The 19811-nt window shown below is 44.6% G+C and overlaps 1 protein-coding gene across 3 annotated transcripts in view; it reads left to right on the plus strand.

The window, feature by feature from the left end:
- Positions 1–19811, plus strand: part of nrxn2b (neurexin 2b) — a 603500-nt gene that overhangs the window by 227886 nt on the left and 355803 nt on the right. For all 3 annotated transcript variants that reach the window (XM_078281834.1, XM_071923519.2, XM_071923520.2), the window contains 4 exons: positions 2861–3022; positions 12397–12835; positions 14624–15007; positions 17608–17811. In XM_078281834.1, coding sequence (XP_078137960.1) covers positions 2861–3022; positions 12397–12835; positions 14624–15007; positions 17608–17811 — 1189 coding nt within the window. The remainder of the gene's footprint in view (positions 1–2860; positions 3023–12396; positions 12836–14623; positions 15008–17607; positions 17812–19811) is intronic.

The following is a 19811-nucleotide window of genomic DNA, read 5'->3' on the forward strand; positions in this document are numbered from 1 at the left end:
CGGCCCTGATAGCTGTTGGTGTTCTTCAGTGTTAATGTCCTCGCAGCTTTGCAGGTTCCATCTCCACACTTTGAAGTCTCACATCTGCTTTGCTCAAGAGGAGGTCAAGGGTAAAAGGCTTTGGCCAAAGTCCGTAAAAAGCTTGTTACGAGTCGCATTCGCCAGCGTGACTCCCCACCCTCCCCCTTCCTCCTCCTCCTCCTCCTCCTTAAGCCAACCCCCTTAGGTTTCTCTCCTCACTGTGGGATCAGTGAAGTGGCCGTCAGATGAGCCCACTGAGAGCACCCCCCCCCACCCGCCCGAGATCACCAAAGACGAGCCCACATCCAGCAGCACCGCCACCCGCAGTTTCTTTCCGCCAGTCACACCAGGCCAATATGACCCCTCTTTCTCACCAAGTAGCGACAGCAGACATAAAAATGGGTTGCCCTGTTCACAAGGGAAGTACGGAAAAAAAAAAAAACGTGGAAAAAAATAAATAAATAAATGAAAGAAGAAGATAAGTATAAGCGCTCAGTCGGGGGGCTGATCTGTTGAGTGCAGTCGTTTGGGTTTCCGTTCAGCCCTCTTTGTTTTACACTGTATGCTGCCGTGGCGGCGGAGCTGTGCCACTCACATTAAATTAAAGCTTTGCTCAGGAATAATTGCTGTTTTTGCAAATTGGTATTCATGCTTTCGTATTGATAATAGCAGAAAAAAGAAGCAAAAATGTGTTTGTGCCAATAGACCATTATTGGCATAAAATCGTTTGACCAAAGAAATGCACATCAAAACTTAATTCGAGGAAAATAATATTTCAACAAATACTGTTAAAATCATCTGCACAATTCAGATAGACACATGTAATTTTGCATAGTAAAGCTAGTTCATATTAACAGAGTCAGCAGTGTATATCAGCTTTTCAAACAGATCCAACATGCAGTATTGAGTATTGTCATCAATACACAAAATCTCATTTTAAACATGCAATGTATAATGTTGGATTTGCTGCAATTTCTGCTAGGATCACTCTCCAGTGTGCAAATGGTAATGAAAAACAAACAGATGGTTGTATATGAGGCTCTCTACAGAGCCTCTCTATTTATGCAATGTACACTACAACATTTATGCAGAATAGCAGATGTTGAATCAAAGATTGGAGAGCTTCACTACTGCCCAGGCCAGTTCTATTAGGATAATTAGACTATAAATTGGTCACTAACTGCAGAAGTCCCTTCCAAATCAAACTGCTTGGCAGGATGCTGTATAGCAGCGTAGCCGCGGCGCTGCTAGCGAACACAGCTATGATGTAACTCAATTAGCCAAATAACACTCATTAGCATTTCATCAAAGACTGCTATTTGCTCCATTGTAATGAGCATAATGTGAAAAGACGAGGTGTTCGTTTGTGATCGCTGCTACAAAAACTGCGAGCGCGGGAAACCTTTTTCCCTCATTTAAGCTGCATTCTAACTTCAATTGACCATATTTCATGTCTAATTTCCCTTCACTCCCCAGGTAGTCTCTGAACTGCCGAGGTGGAGTCTGGTGTTCCATTTTAAAAAGTTCCTCCGCCTCACCTTATCAAGCGTAGTGTTACATCCGTACAAGAGTGCTCACCTCATCTCAACTCACCGCTGTGTTCAAATTTAGGTGAAATCAAAATGACTCTTTTTAGCTCAGGTTAGTGGTGTCACAGTAATACAAGGGCACCGGGACTTAATATCTCACAGGCAGACGTGATACATCGAAACACCGTTTTGAAAAAAAATAAAATAAAATGACAGTCATCTCACTGCAAAGCCTGGGGGAGCCTCTAAAACACACAGTTCATACATCTGGATCCTGATAGAAAAACAGTCTTGCCTCTACACCAATCCACACTATCTCATACCATCAGCTTGCGGCTGTGTGTTTGATTCCACCCGGCACTTTCTGCTCGGTTAGCGATCAAACGCACAGCACAAAATGTGTAACCTTGCACAAAAGGCGATACTTGAGGCAATTAAATATTGAAAAGGAAGTTATTTTTTACCAGGAGCTCCTTGAATAGGGAGTGGTTCAGCTAGGGGAATCTTGCAGAATAGCGATGGCTATTACAAGGAAAGCCAGTTGATATTTTAAAAGTAAAGTCAAGTTTAAAAACGCTCATTTTACTACCAATATAATTAGGTATTTCTAGGTATTTCACTTTCATGCAGTTCTAAGCTTTAGATGTAGTGCAGTTTTTAGATACTTGTATTTTACTTCAAAAAAATGGTTAAATATCCTACTTCTTACTCCACTCCATGTATCTTAAACCTCAAGCTACTTATTTCTTGAAAGCAAAAGATCTGTTAATAAAATTATTTCATGCATTTTTTTTTGTGGCTTTGATCCAGTCATCTTTATAGGGAAGCAGTGAGATGGAGGATAAAAGGACCACTGACAAGTTGGAACTGAAATATCAAAATATCATATTATGCATGTAACTTATGAAGACACCTTAGTAAATTTAAGAGCAACTGCTTCAGTACTTAAATTGAATTTTAAATGTAAGAGTAGAATACAATTTAGGCCTATTTTTGCTGTTAAGTAACTAAAACATCGATACGTCTTCCACCACTGCCAGTGATTAGACAGTGAGCACAGCGCCGCCCCGCTGGTTCAACCTCAGCAACTGCACTCTGGAGTGAAAGCCCCCGCTCTGACTCGCACCAAAAGCAACCAATCGAGCGGCACCACTTAGGGGACGGCCCCGCCTCTCGCCAGTGTTTAATCCAACTTCTTCCTTGTTTTTCCTCCTCATTCTCCTAATTTCTCACCTCTCTCTACTTCTATCTATCGCTATCCTCTCTCTCTTTTCCTTTCATCTGTCTCTTTTGGGCTGTGCCTATGTCAGGTGACCATCTCAGTGGATGGTATATTGACCACCACTGGTTACACCCAGGAGGATTACACCATGTTGGGCTCCGATGACTTCTTCTACATCGGGGGGAGCCCCAACACCGCCGACCTGCCCGGATCCCCAGTCAGCAACAACTTCATGGGCTGTCTTAAAGACGTGAGTGGCTCTGTGTGAGGGTGCAGTCCCTGTGAGTTTGTATGTAGCTGATCCAAGCTCATTCACACCCATGAAATACATACTCACATGCATGCACACAGGCTCTTTCTATCTCCCTGCCTCAAGTTGGCAGGATATCTGCTGCGGGGACAAAGTTTGTCCAACTAGTGGAACTCTTCACACATCAGCTCCCAGTACGTGATTGTGTGTAATTGGTTTAAAATATCATGATTGGTTGTGTTGCCTTGTGGGAAAGCGTCTCCATTTCTTTTTCCATTCGATTGCTACTGTTTACATCTCCAAGCTAATCAGTTAAAGGGGCATTAAGTATAGACTGTTAATGGTATAGACTTCTGGGTTGGGTTGGGAGTGTCTTGAATCTCCAGTGGTTTTTGTTTCAAAACAGAGTACAAGAAAGTGAGTTTTGAAAGCCAGAAATGGCTCCTGGCCAAGTAATCGTTGTAAACGTGTGTGGAAAAATCCTTCTTATTGCACCAAACAATACAAAGCCACAGCGAGTATACTCACATTTGTATGCATCAATGTGTTCCTGTGGTTTAATTTCAAGCAAGTTTGCCTTTGTTGTAAGTGTGCCGCCGCCCTCACACACACTCTCGCACACTCATTTGTGTTGACTCTGTCTGTGACACTGTGTCACTTGAGGATCATCCATCTGTGCAGATATAAGCACCATATGCGAGAGTAGGAGGTGTCAGACGCATCATGAGTTCCCTCCTCGTGTTTACAGTGCCTCCTCCCTTCCCTGCTAGCCACACCTCCCACACTAGCAGCCCAAACACACTCCGCAGGCGCCACACACACCACAGCGGGGTAGCGTAAACACACGAGCATACAGATTCAGACTGACATGCGCCGAGTCATGCAAGCGTACGCACGCTCATGCACAGTCACACATTGCCATTGATGTGCGAGAGGACAGTTGCCATATAAAAACTTTATTTCCCTCAACTTTGGCAAGAAATTACTTTTATTTTCACCAAGGCTTTAAGTCACAGCTTAACAAGCTGTCAAGAGGACCAATCACAGCTTAAAGTATTATGTCCTTGTAAATGTAATGACTTGTACGGAGGCGACGCAACGTGGCGCCATCGCGTTTCCTCATAAAACCAGGCTGATTGAATAAGTAATTACTTTTGCCATCACTTTTAATGGATCGCGCAGTAATCGCCCTATCTCTAACTTAATTATGCCCGTAGAATTACATTTTCATTATTTGGGTTGCTATCAGAAGGATCCCCAGTGGGTCTTAAACCTCCCAAGGCGTTTAACTATCCTCTCCCTCATCAAGGCCAGCCTGGATTTACAGTCAACGTACAGACAGACAAAAGCAAAAGCGACGGGGAGAGGTGCGAACGGAGGAGAAGCAAAGACAAAGGCGAGAACCGACGGCGAGAGATAGAGGTGAAAGTGAGGAAGCGATGTGAGCAAAGCGCCGCGAAAGGAAAGTCAGAGCAGATGGTCGGAGAGCGGAGCAGTTAAGAGACTGTCAGGCAGAATGAGTGATCTCCCAATAATTAGCTTAGCGAGGGGAGATGCTGCGGAGAGAAAATGAGGAAGAAATAGCCGGAAGAGGAAGAGCGAATAAAGTGTGTGAGCGGAATTTGTATAGTAATGAAAAGAGAAAATGTTGCAAGGAATAACAGGCAGTGGCAATTGTCAGCTGCAGATTTTAGTGCAGACAAAAGAGGAAAAAGAGGACAGTGTGAATGGAAAATCGACAGCGAAGTGGTGAGGGAGAGATGAGAGGTGGTTGAAAGGGAAAGGAAGAGGTTAAAGACAGGAGGAAGGTGGTGTTTATGTGTCAGACCTTGACATTCATGTTTGACCTTATGGGGTGGGGTGGGGTAAGGCTGCATTCTTCACAGAACTGCTTGGGTTTGGGTCTGCACTGCAAATGTCCATCTTAAAAGATATTTAGTCTAGTATTGAATCTGCCAATGGGGTGAGAAAATTCCATTTGCTTCCAATGCAGTTTCACCTGTACAGAGAATTCTCTTAAAACAAGTGAAGGTGTCTTGAAATAAGGTTCTTGAACTTGGGTTCAGAAGGTTCTAGAATTCTTGAAACAAGAGAATTTGCATTGGAAACAAGTGAAATGATGTTATCCCCATTGCCTGAGTCTTTCACTCATTGGCCCCCATTGGCCGATTTTAAGACTCTGACACAATAGCATGTTAAGATGGATATTTTTTGCTGGGGTTCAAAAAGAAATACCATTATCAACCATTTACCCATTGCAATTTCTCGCTTGAGTCAGACTTGGGCTCCCCAGAAGCTTCGACTGAATTTTTTGAGTCAGTATGGGCTTAACGTTTCAGCCCAGGTCGAGCTCTAATGAATACATCCGTTGAATTGAGCCAGAAAAGGTAACCACCCAGAAAGGGACCGAGGAAGCCTGACAGACTGACAAAGACCGACAGAGTCCCAGGCTGGAGACGCTGGTAGCTGGAAGTGCAGGGGAAAGTAAGAGGTCGGGGGCAGACGGCGGTGTGTTTTCATCCTGCGGTAGTTCAGTGGCATAGCCTGAGCCTTATCAGTGGTGTTATGGGCCGGGGCGAGGCTTTCATGCCGCCACCGTGGCCAAACCCCTTTGATACGCTCGGCCGGCGCCCTCCAGGCACCAGAAATCCAATGGAGGAAGGGGAGCAGAAGAAGAGTAAAAAGGCACCAAAAGAGGCGCAGAAACCTTATGAAGTTTTTTTTGCCGGGCGTGTGCCCGCATACGTATGTGTGTTCAAAGTCCCCCACATACTATGATCATATACCGCGTGTGTTTTCTAGGCTTCCAGTGAGAGTTGTGGGGTGTGAAATCATATCTCTCCCCCCGCTCCTCAGCCGCCCCGAGTCTTATTTCCACATATTCTTCCTCTCTTCTCCTTCACACCGCCATCTGTCTCTCCTCTGCCACCTCCGCCTCTCCGTCTCTCTCCCGGTGACCTTGCTATCCCCCCCCATTTCACACTCCTGACTCAATCTCAGTCTCTCTCTACTCCTCCTCCTCCCCGTCTTTCTCGCTCTTTCCACCTCTCTCATCACCTCTCTCCGCCTCTCTCTCTCTCCCCCTCTCTCTCCGCCTCTCATCTTCCCTTTCTTGGGGCAGTTTTGTGTAATTAAGTCCATGGTAGCGCTGTTGGTACGCCAGCTTTGCCATCCTGACGGCCAAATTAAAAATTGATTTCTTCGACTGATTCCATGCACTGGCTGAATGCTCTCACCCTCCTCCCTGCCCTTTCTCTCTCGCTCCCTCTCTCTCTCTCTCTCTCCTCCTGCACTCCCAACTTCATATTGCTGCTCTATCTCTTCGTCTGCAGCATCCTCCGAGTCTCACCTTGGCAGGGCGATAAAATCTTCTGGACTCAACCGTCACCCACCTCCCCACCCCAGATTCATTTTAGTCATCATAGATGGGAAGGCTCTGCAAAGCCTACCCAACCACATTCACATCCCCACATCAGGAAAATTGGTGTGTGTGTGTGTATGTCTGTGTCACAGGGGCCTTTGCTCATTTATTGGGTCAGTGATTAACATTCAAGCTATATTGTTGCTCGTGCTTTCTTTCCAGTTGTGCTTTTTTCACAAGGCAAGAGCAATCAATACAGTATATCTCCATCGCAATGCTGAAAGAGTACATTATGAACTACCATGGTCGATAATGTAAAATATGTAAAATATCGACGTTAAATTATATTGATCCTTCAAAGGTATGATTAAAGGGTTGTCCATAACACTATGGCTTGGTTCACACAAACACAGGCGCAATACTGTAAGGTGGGTTCACATTAAACACACACACACACACACACATCCCAGAGTACATCAGCAAAAAGTGATTATTTCTGTGCTGCCGGGCTGCAGGGTTTTGGATTTGCCGAGTTTCTCAATGACAAAACAAATCAATGGAGTCACCCCTGAGGAGGGCTTTGGCCCCGCGATAGCCGAACCATCAGAACAGTGAGAAAGCAGAAGCCAATACCCATGTTGAGCCCACAGACATTCTGATTTTTTCGGAAAGACCACAGACGTTAATCCAACACAAAAACACCCTGTGGATTTTCTCCCCAAGTCAATGAATTCTGAAGCCAGAAGTGATTACCTTATCAAATAAAACGAGAGGAAAAACCCTGTTGCAAGACATTATTAACTCTGTTCAACTTTTTCCAAGTTTTTGTAACCTTTCACAACGGTCTTTTTAACGGACATGCGGGCAACTACCTCTGCAGCGGCCAATTTGGCTCTTTAGACGGGCTGTCAAGAGCCGCCCTCCCCCTCTTAGAATTGCGGTGAGGGCAATGCTGAAGAGATGGTTCTATAAATCCAGACAGCCTCAAGGGATTGCAGGTATGAAAAAAGCCACTAGCTACTGAGTGAATACATGTATTTATACCACTGTTGCCCCAGACTGACCTCGTATTATCTGGGTCCTTAGCTCCACAAAGACACAAATTATTTGATGCACGTTTCAGAGTAAGCCCAGGTTCCGTGCTTCCCCGTCTCCTTCTGTTATCCTCCTCTTCCTCTCATCTTTTATTCACCATCATCTTCTCCTCCACTCCCTCCCTGGTATTCTCCCACCTTCCCCTGTTTTGGTTTCTCCTCATCGCTCTTCGTAGCCCCTAGCCACACTTCTCCTATGTCCCTTCATGCTTTTGTTCTCCTGCTGGAGACCCACAACAAGACTTAACAGACTGTGAAAAGATTGGGCTTCACACACTTAATGGCTATTGCAGTTGTTTTTCCCATCTTGCCGTCGTTGAGGTGGACACACTTGACGACGAGTTGGATTTGGGGATTGCGCACCAAAACGAACAAGAAAACCCTTGGATCAAACCCAAGAGAAACATGGAGATGGAGCATTTTTTTTTCCTTGCCTTTGCTAAACTCTCATTAGGCTGGGCATACACTAGAGGATTATCAGGCCAATGTACACCAGAGGGGAAATCCCGATCGGAGGCTCGATTAGCACCGATGGTCCGCAAAGATTATCTGGTAGTGCAAGTTACAGATTTGATTTTACACAACGTCACCCAACATCTGCAGGGGTCCTTAACAAGTCTTGTGGATTTGGGGGGCATCACAGATCGCCAAGAGCCAAAGAGAGCAACGTTTACACCAAGCTGTTTCTGCCTTTCCATTTCCATTATTGTTTTGATTGGTGTCACGTTGGATCGTGCAAGTTCCTGCGAGATTAGAAGTCCTGACGTCAGTGATGTATCGGGATAATCTCAGTTATATATATTATATTATATATTATATATATATATATGTTTGCGTGACTCCCTGTCCTTGCCTCTAGTGTGAGCACACTTCCGACTGTGAGACAAAAGATCCAAGCAATCCGTCATTATGTGCGGATTAGGATTTTAAAAGACTTCGAGTGTGTCCCCAGCCTTAGCGATTGCCGGGCTCCATTCAGATTTGAGCGGATGACCAGCTCACACTACAGGAGGATGTCAAGACTTGAACCTGTTTGAAGTAGCTGTGATGGTACAGACTGGTTGAAGCTAGAACCCTTAACCCTCTGACACTGCAGGATCATCCAACTATCTGTTGCATCTGCCCCAAACTAGTGCAGATGCGGCCCAATCTTAGAAATCAGATGTGATGGCCAAATTGTGGCTATAGCTAATTGGCCTAAAAATTGTATTGTATACCCAGAATTCATGTCTGTCTCCTCTTTACTTAACCCAACCTTCTGTCACCTCCTCCTCCTCTTCCCATTCCTCTTCAACCTCTCTCCCATCCTCCTCTATCTACTCATTCTCCACCTTATCCTTTCCCTCCATGTTGTATGACTGTCTGTGTTTACTTTATTTTAATTTAACATTTATTTATTGACTTTTCTTCCTATCACCTGTGTCCTACGCAGCAAATGGTTAGAACATGGCATTAATAAGACCAGGGTTAGGGGTTCTACTCCCAGTGGGGCCACTTATACTAAAACTATATGCATTCATCGTGCCGTAACGCACCGTGTTTGGATGCATCGTCCACTGAATGATATACATGTTTACGCCCCCTAAGAAGGCCTTTCACCAGGCTGCCACTCTTAACGAATTTGTTGCGTGGGTGAATAAAAATGAAATAACTGAAAATACATTTTTCCATCCTCCTTCCACTGCCTTTCCTTTCTTTCACCTACCTCCCTCTTTTTTTCTTTTCCTAACACCTTTAGCCAGGCGAGCTCACGCCTTATTAGCTGCCAGTTTTAGCGTTATCATGGCTAATTACCAGGACTAATCTCCGCTAATGATGGCATTATGAGGTGTATATGTGGCAGCGTGGCCAATGTGAGAGATACCACAGGAGGCTTAAGTTCAAGAATAACGCGGTATATCTGTGTTCGCACGGTGCGTTTCTGTGTCTGTGTGTGGGTGTGTCGTTTGAGTGAGAGAGTGTGTGTGTGTGTGTGTGTGTGTGTGTGTGTGTGTGTGCGCGTGAAAGATGAGAGAAGATTGGAGGGCATTTGAAAGGGATACTGTGAAAGACAAAGATTTCTGACTCAGAGGAATGACAGCAGCAGTCTGGGTGAAATTAATCAAAAACAAATACAATGAGCCACATCCCATTCAAATTATTATTTTTTTTTTCTTTTTTTTCTATGTTTTGTTTTGCTATGTTACGTTTGTACTGTGGAGCTACAGAACTGAGTCCAAGACAAATTTCCCTAAGGGGACAATTAAAGTATATCTTATCTTATCTTATCTTTTCTTAAAACAAAATTAGTCAGCTAAATACACCAGGTATAACACACCCCACACCCATAAAATGGAGTTAGGGTGAAACAGTTATATTTATTCAATCTTTAAAACTTGTAATTGCTTGTTTTTTTCAATATTCAGTTTCAATTTATTTGAAAGATAGTTTCAAAATTGCTGTTGTGTAGTACAGATTTGCAAACTCTACTCAACCTTTCAAAGTGATGATTTCAAACTCAACTCTTGAAAAACTTTCAGATTGTGGCAACAGCTGGGTCAGTGATAGCAGTAGCAAGCAGTAGCTTGAAGATATAATCAAACTGTCTATGGAAGTCGGCAAGAGAAAAAAAATCCAGGAATCTTTTGGTGGATCCAAATCTAAAAGTTAAGTCTTTTTTTTTTGTCTCATGGGGAAAAAATGCCAGGGTCCTTTTTGTATATTCTACCATTTTTTTCCCCCCAGTTGCTATCTGAATATATTAAGTTAGTGAGCAAGCACATTAAACTGTGCTTATTAGCAGCATATTAAACTGTAGCAGCACTGAAATGGCCCTATGTCAACGCAAGCAGTATCCAGTTGGTGCAGTGGTAGTGTAGGTGTTTGGGGACTGTGAGGTCCTGGATTCATTCCCGGTCCCTGTTTGATTCTGCATGGTTTCTTAGCCATAAGAGGGCAGGAATGCACCACTACTCCATGTCCAAAACAAGCCAAGCTCATTAGAACAATATAAAGCCTTTACTTTTGTGGCTGATTCATGTTGCTAGGATTAAAAAAAAAATGCATTGGGGCATTTTTTACACATTAGAACATTTATTATGGATTTTTTTGTATGATTTTTTGCTGCCCCAAAGTTCCAATGAGCATCTCTCCATCCCACACCTGATTGGAGCCAAGCAGCATTCCTTTTTTCTGTGTTGACTTAACACAACAAGCCTTAACACAGCCTTTGTTTCAGGAAATACATTCATGTTCAGTTTATGAATTCCACACTTTGCACTCATTTAACCAAGTCTTTTGCCATTTTGACACTCTTATCCAGAGCACCTAACAATGAGCAGGTAGGGATTTAGTGTCTTGACACTGACGACACTTCAGCATGAGATCAAACCTGAGACCTTCCATAACAGAAGGATCTCTTTAACCTACCTGGCTACGCTGCTCAGTGCCAGAAAACACAAATAGAAACACAGGGGAGGCATTTTTTCTATTACCTGTCAGAAAGTATGTGTGGGTGTGCGAGTGAGCATGTGAAGAGCAGCACAATGGGGAGGGAAAACACATACACACACAAACACCTCAGCTGCTTCACGCTATTACCTTGACGATGGCCTTTCAGAATGCTGTCTATGGTGTGTTCAACAAATGAAAGGAGAGCTACAACTATGAAAGACAAGAATAATTTGCTTTTCTTTTAGCACTTAATCCATTATGAATGCACACACACTAGGGCATAGGCATACACTTTGAGCTGAAACAATAGAGCCGGAGTTCATCAAAGCCTGTCGGAGACATTTGCATTAAGACTCTAGGCGACATTCACTTTATCCCGCGTCTGGATATCTCCCCCGGAGCCTTTCAATTATTTCATTTATTGTGCACGTTTACTGACATTTGTGAGCCACATGTTTTTGTGTGTTTTTTTTGTTTTTGTTTGTATGTTTGTAGGCTTTACGGATTTGAGCAAGAGTTGTGATACTGTGGGGAATATATTGTGATCAGAGCTTACTGTACTTGCTGACTGGGCATGTACATCCACACAATCCCAACACACACAGAGTTCAAAAGAGTTGAAATATTTTGTTGGTGAGTTGGTTGAAAATGAAGTATATAGAACCTCTCATGGATGTCTTTTGTCCTCCATCTTTAAGTTTTGATTGTTAAAATTAAATCGACAGTTTCAATCACATTATTATCGACTTCACCTGTATTCACTGGATTCACCTCGCGTGAATCCATGATGCAGGTATCAAATGCTTAACCTGGTTTACCAACTTGTCATGGATCAGCCAATAGCAGCCAAGATCAGCCAATAGTAGATTGCAATTACAATGGCATGCTTTTAACCAGTAGATGTCAGTCCAACCTGAAAAGTAGTCTCCACCAAGAGATAACAGTTTTATTTGTGAAGAACTTCATTACTCAGAAATCAGGTAGTGCAACTTCAGTAAACTGCACACTCCTCTGATCTAAATTTCTTCTTACTGGCTAGTGTGGGTAGAGATGATGAAAAATATCTTGTTGCAACAGGTTCAGCCATTATCGGTGAGTCCAGCTTCCACTACACAGTGTATTTGTCACGTTATGTGCACCGAGAGGAGATTTCCTGCTAGTGACCATAGCTGACATTTGAAATTAATTTAGGCAATTAGGGCGGATCTGCAAGGTTTCAATTAGTCGGGATGGGACGCACTTATCTGTTGCAGCTCCATTTTCTGATTTAGGCTGATAAGACAGGTGTATTTTTACATAAAGATCTTGCCAAGTGCAGCATTAATTCATGCACGTACACATACAATCCGTGCATTCAGAATTGTATTCTACCTCACACTGACTCAGAACAACGGCGTATCCACTTTCACACACCACCAACCCGGGTAATTTACACCGAATTATGAAGTACTGTTTTTAACCAACTGCTCCCTCTTCTCTCTGTGCAGGTGGTGTACAAAAACAACGACTTCAAGCTGGAACTGTCGCGACTGGCCATCGAGCGCGACCCCAAGATCACCCTCAACGGTGACCTGGTGTTCCGTTGCGAGGACGTGGCGGCCCTGGACCCCGTCACCTTCGAGACCCCCGAGTCCTACATCTCCCTGCCCAAGTGGAACACCAAGAAGACGGGTTCCATCTCCTTCGACTTCCGCACCACGGAGCCCAGCGGCCTGCTCCTGTTCAGCCACGGCCGCCCTCAGGGCCCCAAAGAGCAGAAGCCCGGGAGGGAGCTGAAGACGGATTACTTTGCCATGGAGCTGCTGGATGGGTATTTGTACCTGCTCATCGATATGGGCTCGGGCAAAACGAAGCTGAAGACCAGCAACAAGAAGGTCAACGACGGGGAGTGGTGCCATGTGGATTTCCAGAGGGAAGGAAGGAAAGGTGAGGACATCCAAAGTACCCTGAACTTAACTCTTGTTTTTGCACCAAGAGGCAAATTCAGGTCAGTCAGGTATCAGATACTCAGATACTATCAAACTTCCTCAGAGTTAAGTTAGCTATTATTGTGAAAATCTAACCTTAAGTATGAACCTACACACTGTCAATGTGAATTTTCACACAATCCACAATCCTCTTCTCGCATTCAGACTACTCTGTCTACCTTTTCACAACATCTGAGGAAGAATCCATTTGGGTCATTTTTTGGATGTATACTGCTGAAAATACATATCTACCAAAAGATAGGACTTCACAATTCACAAGCCAGTCTGACATGGATTATGGCTGATGCTTGCACTTTTACAATTTGTTTTGAAATCTTGCAGAACCAAAAATGCTGTTGGACTGTAGAGAATCTGTACTTATTCTCAATGTATTCATGTTTTGTTGACTCTTAGCATTTGGTTTAAGCTTCCTTGAGCACCAGATTGGTGGATTTACTGGATTGGGACAATTCAGATAGAGTCAAACAGTTGTCAAACACAGGGAGAGTGACTGAATTGACTTAGTAGTCTCATTGCTGTCTGTGTGCCAAACACCGCTCATCTGGTACTCAAAGCACATTAATACCACAGCTAAGAAACAATTGCAAATACTATTTGACACAGAACTGGTGTTTTTGTGTATTGTGTTTGCGTGAGATAATGAGTTCCTGCATGTGGGCGCAAACATGAGCATCTGCATGCTTGAGTGTGTGGTGTCTGATGAATGATCTGTAGGTGGGAAAGCACCTTGGACATTATATCTCCTCCTAATGGTGTCCTATAATCAGGAAGTGTGTGTATATGTGTGTGTGTGTGTGTGTGTGTGTGTGTGTGTGTGTGTGTGTGTGTGTGTGTGTGTGTGTGATCTCACCGCTGCCCCTGCTGTAATTGGCTTTTAATAGAAAATTAAGACTGAGTCGTTAATCACAGAAAGAGAGAGGGCCTTTTGTCTCGCCCACTCCCTGCTGCATTCTGCTTCCCTTCTCCTCCATTTAGCCTATTATAGACACATTAGACACCCCCCCCTCCCCCCACTGTCTCTCTCTCTCCCTCTCTCTCTCTCTCTCTCTCTCCCCCCTGTCTCCCCTGTCATCTGTCTGTCTCTTAAATCTTGCATTCTCTGTCTGGTTGTCTGTATGTCTATCTTCCACTCACTCACTCACTCACTTCCCCTCCCACCCACTCACCCCCCCTTGTCACATACACACACACACTTCTTCAATCATTTACTCTCTTTCACATACTCTCTTAAGCACATAGTGACATAATCCCCCAACATACATGCACACACACACACACAAACACACACGCCAGCAGCACCACACACATGCATTAAACTAGGGTTAGACTAATGTATCAGTTAGCTGATATATCGCAACAATATTGGCCTTAATAAAAATCGGATATTGGCCAATTAATATCATCCCCCACCGATAGGTGTGTGAAGCTGATCACCCACCTAAAAGAATTTCATTAGTATGCATGGGTTTCAGTGGAGAGTTTTTGTGTCCTATGATGGTCTAAATGCTGTTTCAGAGGCTTTTCCACCCTGACTAGAAGAAAATACTGGGGGAAACACTAAATCCTTGTAATTGTTTTGATTTTTATGGCATAAAAATGGTCAAATTTAAATATATCGGCACACAATATCAGCTTCAATCCAAAAATATCGGTATTGGTCAACACCATTTAACACCTCTCACCCTCTCTCGTCTGTCTCTTTTCCCGTCCTCTGCTCTCTCTCTAGGCTCTATCTCGGTCAACAGCCGCAGCATGCCCTTCAGCTCCCCGGAGGGCAGCGAGATCCTGGACCTGGACAGCGACATGTACCTGGGCGGTCTCCCCGAGACCAAGTCGGACCTCATCCTGCCGCCGGAGGTGTGGACGGCGCTGCTCAACTACGGCTACGTGGGCTGCGTGCGCGACCTCTTCATCGACGGCAAGAGCCGCGACGTCCGGCGCCTCGCCGAGATCCAGAGCTCGCCAGGCGTCAGCAGCTTCTGCACCCGCGAGCTGCAGAAGAGGTGCAGCAGCGCCCCCTGTGGCAACGCAGGCCTGTGCAAAGAGGGCTGGAACCGCTACATCTGCGACTGCACCGGCACCGGCTACCTGGGCAGCAACTGTGAGATAGGTGAGGAAGAGCGGTGGGGGTTGTGGGTGTGAAGGGATGACAGTTTCAGTATACTTTTCAGTCCAGACTGATTTGAAATCAAAACAGAACTTCCACCGCTCTAAAGTAGGTCATTGTGTCATTTTCAATACATCTGTCTGGTTTGGGACATCACACATTGATAGATATGTAAATAACAACATGTCTTGTGTCAGTATGTGCTATTGACAAATGTGTTGAGTAATGCAAATGTGTGTTATCCCAAACTAGACACACATTTGGAAATGACACAGCGACATGTCTGGAGTTTCATTACTGATGCTAAAAGAAGAACCGCTTTGACAAGATTAGAGTGAACATTCCAGCCGATGAACCGGAGCTAGTCACAACAAGCACAGAATGAGCGTTCGACACAAGGAGACGTTCAACAACATGCAGCGTTGTGTTCGACACAAGCAACCAGCTGCCATATAGTAGGAGAGAGAGCTCTACAGGGAGCTGCGTGTGAACCAAAATGCCACCCTAAGGCCGGTGGCATTTGGGCCCCCTGGCTGGCAGGAGGCGGGAGGGAATCGGGGGGCTGAAGCGGCGAGAGGCTGGCAAGCAGCGCAGCGGAGCAGCCGGGCCTACCGCTGCCATCTGTGCCAGTCACGCGCACCCAGGTGGCGCATACGCCGCGGCGAGGTGAGGCGAGGTGGGCAAATAGCGCCGCGTACGTCTGATTCATCCCAATTAGCTGCGGGCGCCTCGCTTCACGGTTTGTCTTCGCAAGTCCACGGGGGTGAGAGAGCCGCGGCGGCATGGGAATTTTGAGGGACAAGAAGGGTAATGAGGGAGGGAGAGACTGGATTGAAATCAGGACAGTGGAGGAAGAGAATGAAATGTCTTTATTTTTGGAGACAAGGATGGTTTTGTAACCGTTTTGTCTTTGGATGCTCAGATGAAAGGGGTGATTTCTGCGTTGCTCTTCTGCCATCTAGTGGGGCTTTGTGCCACCGCAAGGACATGAAGGGCAGTTTTGAAATCAGATTTTCTAATAATCAATCCTATATTTCTCTATGACAATAGACTCAACAGAGTGTAAGGACAATCAATAATATTGACTTTAATGAGAAGACGTGTAAAGCTAATACATGACTGAGAATTAGATGCAGATGCTGCCCCGAGGATATTATGTGATTTCTGCAATCCACACTCAGTTGATATAAACAAAATTCAAAGCAGACTGCAGACATTATGCAGGCATTATGGCAATAATTAATATCTTTTTTTGTATTGTGGATCGCCATCTTGACTAAATGATAACAGTGGAATCATTTACCAGGCAGTTTCTGGCTTAATAGTGCCCCACTGGCATTAAATCACATTTCAAGTGGGGGCTTTCTTGAAGAAGACGTGTCTTGGTCCAATTTGTAGTTAATATTCCTTCCGTAAAGGTTACCGTTTTCTCCTGTTTGGATAGCAGTAGCAGGGCTTTTTCTGCATCTTTTAGCATCACATTTTTTGTTAGCGCTCCAAAACATAAATGTTAGAAGAACCCCATCACGGTGACTCATGTTAGCCTATGGTGACACATATCGACCCACACTGCAAAATAAGAGCAATCCTCAGGCAACTGTCACTCTACACAGTGATCTATTTATGGCTGGACTATTTCTAGAGAGAGTAACCAAGGTTGTGCCTCGTGTGAATAGGGATGTTTCTGAAACCAGCTGCATTCTCTTTTTGTGTTCAGTTGTTTTTCAGCTTGTGGAGAGATTCACATTGGAATCATTTCAAATATTACTCGTAGTTTACATTCTTTCTTCTGCATGTTTTGTTTTTGACCTCTGTGTGGTACTCGTCTGATGAAGTCAAATGCATAGGTATATTCTGCACACTGTCAAAAATGTGTTGGACAATAATAATAATAGCTGAAATAATCACATTTATTTACAAAAAGAAGAGGTTGCAAATGAAAATAAAACACAAGAAAGAAACAACAAGTGAAGCAAACAGCTACATGCTACATCTCTCTTTCTTGTATTCATAGTATTCTGTTACATCACCACACGGGCATCTTGGTAGGAAAATAACAGGTGATTGTAATAAATTAACAGGTGATTACAATCAAATGACAAACACAGCCAGTGAGCTGTGTGTATTGTAAAGCGCCATATTGGTAGGAAATGCATGTGACATCATGGGAATACTATGAATTCAGGAGCATCAATTCAGTAAACTAAGCTGTAGCATCCCTGCATCTAGTATCATTTGTCACCAAAACTTCCAAACCCAATAACAGTGACTGATAATATTATTATTTGGCCAATGTGATAAATTATTAGATCTTGCTCCGCATTAGTCTTGCCTGAATGCTCCTTTGATGTGGATTATTTTATGTGGCATCCAAATAGATTAATTTTCGCCCAATTTTTGCTCGCTATTATAAACTACAAGATCAAATTTGGAGTCAATTAGGCTCGGTTCACTTGATTTACTATCCAAACCTTTTGACTTTGAAATGGTGTTGGTACAGCAATCCCTCGCTTCACCTGGGTCTCCTTTTTTCTGTAAGCATCCTCTCCCGTGTGGCGTTCACTCGTTCATCCCTCTATCCTCTCCTCCACCCCCCTGTGCAGAGGCGACGGTGCTGAGTTACGACGGCAGCATGTACCTGAAGATCATCATGCCGGTCACCATGCACACGGAGGCCGAGGACGTGGCGCTGCGCTTCATGTCTCAGCGGGCGTATGGCCTGCTCATGGCCACCACCTCCAAGGAGTCGGCGGACACCCTGCGGCTGGAGCTGGACGGGGGGCGCGTCAAGCTCACCGTAAACCTCGGTAGGCCACCGCGATCCACCTTGGATGCCACCCTTCCCTTTTCGTTTCCCCCCCCCAACACTCTCATTCTCTATTTCAGCAGAACATATCCCTACCCATGAACTCAAAAGGATAGCTTGACATTTTGACATTTTGACTTCCATCATTGTTGCCGGTGCTGGATTATGGGGGGAAACAACTTCTACATTTGTCCCTCAGTTGCTGTAAAATTGCTTAGTAGGATGTTTAGCATTCTTGATTTCAGTTAGTGGGTTTTGGTAGCAGTACAGTAAGCTAACAACCTAGCTTATGGCCATCACTACCCATTGGTTTCAATGAGGAACGCTAACAATGCTAGCATGCTGTTTCTTTGGAATAATTGAGGTACAAATACAGGAACTTTTCCCCCATATTCTGGTAGGTACTTGCTGCAGAAAAAATAAGACTAAATTTCAAAATGTAAAGGTATCCATAGAAACCCTTCATTTGGCTCTCTATGGGGACCCACCCTGTGGTCATTTCTGTTCCATTCCAATTGACCCTCCCTCTTCGGTCTGTTTTTAAACACCTATTGACCACACCTGGGGCGGTCCCGGGCCTACCCCACCCCCTCTGCAACCGTCCCCTTCTCTTTGGTCTCCATTTAGCCCCATAGCGGCTCCTCATCCTCCTGTTAAAAAAAGCTCCATCTCTAACGCTCTCCCTACCCCGACCCTGAGCCTTAACCCGCTGGCCTGTCTCTAGAGACTTTGTGGTGGTCTTGCTCCCGTCTCCCCTCCTCCTCGTGGTTCTCCTCTGCCCCCCTTGTTTTTGTGGAGTTAGTTGAGGATACAGGGGTCTGGTAGGCTACGCCGTTTTGCCAGGAGGTCCGGAACCAAGGTCATGAAGTAATTTGAGATGTGTTCAAAGTAGAGGGGAGTGTACGAAGGTCTTAAAGGCGATATTGGCGGGGAGAAGGTAATTGAATTAATATGGAGAGTAGGGTTCATAAGATGGATGATTTTCATAGTGGGGCCAAATGCTTTTCCACTTGTAACTAACTGCATGAATGCAGAACCTTTGATTTACTTTATAAATAAATCACTTAGGATTTATTAAAGTTTCATAGCTATGAATATTAGTGCTCCTGGCAGACGGGTGTGACTTTCAAGCTCCAGCCCCTTTTAGTCTATTCTGATGTTTTAAAGGAAAGGGGTTCTCTGCAGAGAACAGGGGAGGAGCGGGACAGAGGTGCATCCTGGGATATGGGAGCTCGGGCCACCATGGAGACAGGGAGTGGGGCGGTGGGGTAAAAGAAGGTGGCCATTCCCATGATCTATCTATGTCTTCTCTCTCTCTCTCTCTCTCTCTCTCTCTCTCCTCTCTCTCTCTCTCTCTCTCTCTCTCTCTCTCTCTCTCCCCCATACACACCCCACCTGGCCAAGGCTCAGAAGATGGAACTTTTCATCCCTTCAATGGCCTGTATGTCTGCGGCCCTCGGATCAAACAGTCAGAGAGACCGGCTCACAGCTATAGTTGTCCCCAAGCTACACACACACACACACACACACACACACACTAACACACTCATCCACACTCCTGCAGGGCCGTCAGCTTGGCCCGCCAACAATCCCCCAGCCAGACACATCATTTATCTTAGCTAATGAGGCTAAATGCTAATCCATAGCGCTAATGTCCCCAAATGAATTCGTATATCAATTTACCAAAAGCCCTCCTCTTCCCTCCCCTTTGATTTCACTGCGGCTTTATTTTAAATGACACCTCAAAAAAAGTCACACAATGCGCAGCGGTGCTATAGCTCAGATCAGGATTATATTCTTAGCTCTTTGCAAGGAAAATTAATTAACGACTAAAGTGAAACGCATCCCGGAATCAGCGGGGAATCTTCAATATCTGTTAATGCCTTTTCTCACAGCTTAAATCCTCATTAAGATAATTAAAATCCCCGTAATTAATCAGTAGGAAAGGGTGTAATTCGGCAGATTTAGCCTTAATGAAGTTTATTAGTGATAGGTAATGAT

Source organism: Centroberyx gerrardi, chromosome 23 (genome assembly GCF_048128805.1).
Source record: "Centroberyx gerrardi isolate f3 chromosome 23, fCenGer3.hap1.cur.20231027, whole genome shotgun sequence".
Classification (NCBI taxonomy): domain Eukaryota; kingdom Metazoa; phylum Chordata; class Actinopteri; order Beryciformes; family Berycidae; genus Centroberyx; species Centroberyx gerrardi.